This window comes from Macrobrachium nipponense, chromosome 18 (assembly GCF_015104395.2).
Source record: "Macrobrachium nipponense isolate FS-2020 chromosome 18, ASM1510439v2, whole genome shotgun sequence".
Classification (NCBI taxonomy): domain Eukaryota; kingdom Metazoa; phylum Arthropoda; class Malacostraca; order Decapoda; family Palaemonidae; genus Macrobrachium; species Macrobrachium nipponense.
The window spans coordinates 40,553,024-40,558,424 of record NC_087211.1 but is presented as its reverse complement, the minus strand read 5'-3'; the positions used below and the strand labels follow the sequence as shown (position 1 = coordinate 40,558,424).

Below are 5,401 nucleotides of genomic sequence, written 5' to 3'. Positions count from 1 at the left end.
AATACATAATAACATTCTAATGATAAGTCAATGTTACGGTCAGCAACTTCTTATGCATTCTGGTTATACTAGTAGCTAATGTCTGTGTGTTTGCGCTATATACACAATGGTCAGCCAGCAGAAACCTTCGTTGGCTTCCATGAAGTAAAGTCTGCAAAGAGAAAGGCACTCTTCCAACTGGTATTGATGTACTTCACAAAATGGAGCTGAGAAATTGGAGGAGTAGTTGGCCACTGCTATGATGTACTTCACAAAATGGAGCTGAGAATTGAGGATGTAGTTGGCCACTGCTATGATGTGGCATCTAACATGAGTGGCAAAGAGAAAGGTGTGGCTACAAGAGTGCAAGAGGTTGCACCCAAGACCAGCTATGTCCACTGTTATGGGTACTTACTCAACCTTGCACTACAGGATACATTGCAGGAAAATACTATCATCAGGAATGCTCTTGGAGTTGTCCAGTCCATCCACAACTTCTCTAATACACCTAAGCGAGAGAGTGTTCTCCGTTCTGTACACATGCCAGATATTGACCCAACACCATACAGTCCATAAGTACATCAAATTGAAGTCTGTAAGTGAGACACGGTGGTCCTGTAGATGGGAGGCTGTGAAAGCTGTAGAGCAACAACCTGAGAGAATTCTACTTGCTCTAATAGAGTTGTCTAAGGAATAAGATGCCAAAACTTCTGTGAATGCAAAGGGTCTTGTCAAAGCTATGCTTGAGTTCCAGTTCATCCTTGGCTTGCAGACTTTAAAAGTTATCTTTTCCAACACAACTGCCCTGGCTAGATACCTGCAGGGTCATGATGTTGACGTGATGACTGCAAAGATCACTTATGATGATACACTAGAAACCCTCAAAAAGTACAGGGAAGAAGATATGTTTTCTCTCATTTGGGAAAAAGCCAGAAAAACTGCAACTAACATGATTGAAATTGCATCAGACATTGAAGAGATAGAAACTAAAAAGCGCCAAAAGAAACCATCCAAGAGGCTGCAAGCACTCTCAGTAGTAACTCCTGAAGAACCCATCTCCTTTACAGACCATCAAAGAGCCAGAATTTCTTACTATGATGCCTTAGACAGAGTTCTCACTGAAATGAGAGAGAGATTTGCAAGCAGGGATACACATATCCTGACATCCCTGGCAAAAATTATATTAGGGAACGCAGTAAAGGATGATTTCAAGGCAGTGTCTGAATTCTACAATGTGGACCAAGACATCCTAATGGCTGAAACTGCCATTTTTCACAACCTGGAAGACGTGGATTTCAGTACTGCAAATAAAGTGATAAGGTATCTTTACTTGAATTCTGTGTGTGCTTTACCGCACTTCAGTGAGATGGCAAAAACCCTGGCAACCTTACCCGCAACATCTTGTTCGGCAGAGAGGTCATTCTCGTGCTTGAGAAGACTCAAGACTTACCTTAGATCTATATGGGACAGGATTGGGTCTCAGCATTAGGACTACTTTGCATTGAAGAGATTATGCCAGCAGGATAGATATGAACACCATAATAGATGTATTTGGCAAACGAAAGGGAAGGGACAAAACGTTCTTTAAATTTATCTCTAAATATGCTATAAAATGTTGTGTAATAAAGATTTTCTTCTGTATTTGACTATTTGTACAGGCTTGGAGTAATAATCATTTAATAGAAAAGTAATTAGTAACACATTTACGTAATTATACTTATAATTTTTTTTTATCAAATGGTAATCTTAACTGCAACAGAATTTTTCAAATATGAAGTAATCTTCGGATGAGAATTATTCATGCTAACAGTAATTTCTGCAGGTCTAAAATTTTAGAAATATGTTTCACATGTTGTTGTACTTAAGGCTTTTACACCTTATGAATTTTGTTGAATGAAGTGATTTTAAAAGACCAAATTCACGTATTTTATTTTTATCTGCAGTTTGTTTTATTTTCTATGGTTATGTCGCCTGTGTGTGTGTGTATATATATATATATTATATATATATATATATATATATATATATATAATAAATATATATATATATATATATATATATATATATATAGTATATATATATCCTTTACTGTATATATCAGTAATATGAAGATAAGAGGTTTTATGGGTCTTACAATATAAATATATATATCCTTTACTGTAATATATCAGTATAATATGAAGATAAGAGGTTTTATGGACCTTACACACACACACACACACACACACACACACACACACATATATATATATATATATATATATATATATATATATATATTATATATATATAATATATATATATATATTATATATATATATATATATATATAGTATATGTCTTTCGACGGTGCTTTTTTCATAAGTTTACTTCATTATGTAAACAAAACTGTAATCCCAGAAATATTTATCATTCACCTGAAAACTGATGAACTAATGTAAAAGAAAAAGATAAAAGTAACACAACTGCGCCATATATCTGGACAGGATCTACATCAACATTACATGAAAATCCTAATGTATCAAATGGACCATTCACAGTCTTGCCCACTTTACGTATTATTCCAGATGTTATGTTATTTTGTTTCTAACGCTTCTACCAGTCTGTTACCGCCACCCACTACATATTCTTGATTGTCCTTTCATTTTCCGCTCACAATACTATCGAATTTGCAGTCTTTTGACAAGTCTTTTCTCTGCTATTTTCGTAACATGACCAAGCAACCGAAGCACACGCCGGATCATAGTATGCAAAAATGTTCTTTGCATGTTGTTTTATTTCTGTATTTTTCACCATTTCAACCCTTTACTCCACTTTACTTATTTCAGGTAATTCGATCTTCAAAAACCCATTTCATTTCAATTCTTTGAAGATGAGTTGGCTCAACAGTTTAAACTTTTTTCAGTTTGCCTGTCCAACACCTCTTTTATTTCTTTGTGCAAATGTGGAATTTTTGCGTTACACCTTATTATACATATACTTAACTTCCATTTTTTTTGTGGTTTCTGTCTTGCTGTTCAGCCGCTCCTACTCCCTCTTTCCACTGTATTAAGTGTTGAATGGCTGATAGTGGCCCATTTCTTAGATTGGCAGCCAATAACTCAACCATGTCCATCATTCGTGTAATATAAGGTGATTTACTCTCCTAACGATTCGACAAATTTGGATATTACCAACGTATTTTCATAGTTGAATTTATATCAATTTTTATAGTCATGATTTATTCCCGCGTATGGGTTACTGGTATCGGACATAAGTTTGAACACCTTTAGTTATACTTACAAAATCTGAGACTTAATAGGAGTCATCAACGTGACGTCATCCACAGATAATTTTCCAAACAATAACACTGCTGGTGGGCAAAAAGCCATTTCTGCTTCACTACCGTATCAGACGAACGTTGATCATTCAAATTCAAGTTAATCTGCGCCTTAATTATAAGCAATGGTTCAGTCGTGTGTTGTTGTAGGATGCACGAATAGGTGGCGAAAGGGGAGCATAGTATCCTGGCATCGTACTCCCAGCGAAAGTGGCAAGGAAAGGAGAAATAAGTGGTTGGCAGCCATTAACTGTTTGTTTGTTTGTATGGTGTATTTACGTTGCATGGAACCAGTGGTTATTCAGCAACGGGACCAACGGCTTAAGGTAACTTCCGGACCACGTCGAGAGTGAAATTCTATCACCAGACCAACTCATGCAAAGCTTAAAAAGAATTAAGATGGTTAGATGAAAGAGAGCTGTGGGAGTCTGTGGGACAGAGCACTTCGTAACCTGGCTCAAATTAATCGGGGGCTACCAGGTTGAGCACTTGCTATGTAAATGAATAATAGTATTACTAAATTCGAGAGCATAGCAAATATATTGTTTCTTGTGTGGTACTCATAATCATGTTGTAAGACGCAATTTAGAGGAAAATTTAATGCACAACCTACACTATGAAGAGACAGAAATCAATCTTTTGTGAAATTGAATTACTACAGATTTAACATTCCAAAGTTTTTTTGTATTGAAAAATGCAGCGCCGCATCCACATTTTTTCTAGAGGCTCCCTCTCTCTCACCAGATATGTATTTGTTTGATAATGATGTTATTGTGAGGTATAGTAGAATAGGCCAAGTTTTTCGGTAATGATCCTAAAGCAATAACAAAATATGGTTCCTCCTTTAAGTATTATTGGTTACTATGTGGTTGATTCTTTCTTTAGCGTCCATGGATTCAGAGTCAGGTTCTCGGAACTCGCCTTGCCGCGGTTACCAAGACATATTGTCGAATCATACTTAGCCTAGTAAAGTGTACCAGTTCGTTGTTAAAGTTTCTGTGATAATTGAAGCATTGGTAAGCATTAGATAATTTCTATTTATTGGGTCATAGGCATGATTAATTTTATCAGGGATGAAAATTGTATATATTAGCCATATGACACCAAACAAAATTCAACCTAGCCTTAATCAGGGAGACTGAATGACAACCTTTCCCAGGTGTTATAGAGTAGTCAATTTCCAAGTCAAACCGCTTTTCTAATTATCTAGGTTGTTGCCAATTAGAGTTTTATCAACATGTGTATTATAAAGGACTTGATAGAAAACCAAGTGGTCCTATATAGGTTAATCTGCCCTTTGTTTTTAAACTTTATGACATCGTAGGCTAGGCCTGTGTAGGTTGGAAACCTGTTGCAGCAACTACTCCAAGGTGTAACGATAAAAATAATTAAATGGCAAAACTGAGATATCTGTGTGGAAAATGAAAAGAAAAAACTAATGAAATAGAGAGGTGCATCCTAACCTAACTTAAAGTGCTTGGGTCCTACCTGAGCCTGGGCTGTAGATTCCGTTCTTGTAATCAGGGTTGCTAGTCCCCCTTGACTTTCTGCCCCATCTAAGCTGACCTATGGCTTCAGAAAGCACTGTATATGGCATCACAGGTGTGTGTCAAGCGCCTTCGTGGTGTGGTCGGTATGGGGTATTTGTACTGTTGCGACTCCCCTTATCCAGCCTACCTTAAGAGTAGCCTGTAGTTTCGCATTGTGGTATCCCAATATTGCTGAACTTAATGGGATGGCATTGGTCAACCACTCAGTTCCCTTGAAATTAGTTTATGCCATCACAGGCTAGGCCTGTGTAGGTTTGTAACCCGTTATAATTGCCCCAAGGTAGTAGATGAATCTACAGATGTGACAGTTTCTAAGTTCTTGTGTCTTTGTGTTGAGTTCTACTCAACCAAGGAAAATATTTTGAAAACAGAATTTCTTGCTTTGATGCAAATTACTTCAGCTACTGGCGAAAGTATATTTAAAGCAATAGGAAAATTTTTTGCTAACATAAAAGTGGACTTGGCAAACTGCATTGGATTCGCCTCTGACGGTGCAAGTAACGTGTGTGTTTGGGGCCCACAATTCTGTATTGTCTCGTTTGAAGAATATTTC

General features: G+C 36.8%; 1 protein-coding gene and 1 long non-coding RNA gene across 2 annotated transcripts in view; both read left to right on the top strand.

Moving 5' to 3' along the window:
- The first annotated feature begins 718 nt into the window (after positions 1–718).
- LOC135196559 (zinc finger MYM-type protein 1-like) lies at positions 719–1,468 on the top strand. Its single transcript, XM_064223405.1, has one exon. The coding sequence runs from the start codon at positions 719–721 to the stop codon at positions 1,466–1,468; it is 750 nt and encodes a 249-aa protein (XP_064079475.1).
- A 2,740-nt stretch (positions 1,469–4,208) lies between these two features.
- The window catches only part of LOC135196747 (uncharacterized), an 83,678-nt gene continuing 82,485 nt past the window's right edge, over positions 4,209–5,401 (top strand). Inside the window, exon 1 of the long non-coding RNA XR_010310450.1 lies at positions 4,209–4,314. This is a non-coding gene — a long non-coding RNA (uncharacterized LOC135196747). The remainder of the gene's footprint in view (positions 4,315–5,401) is intronic.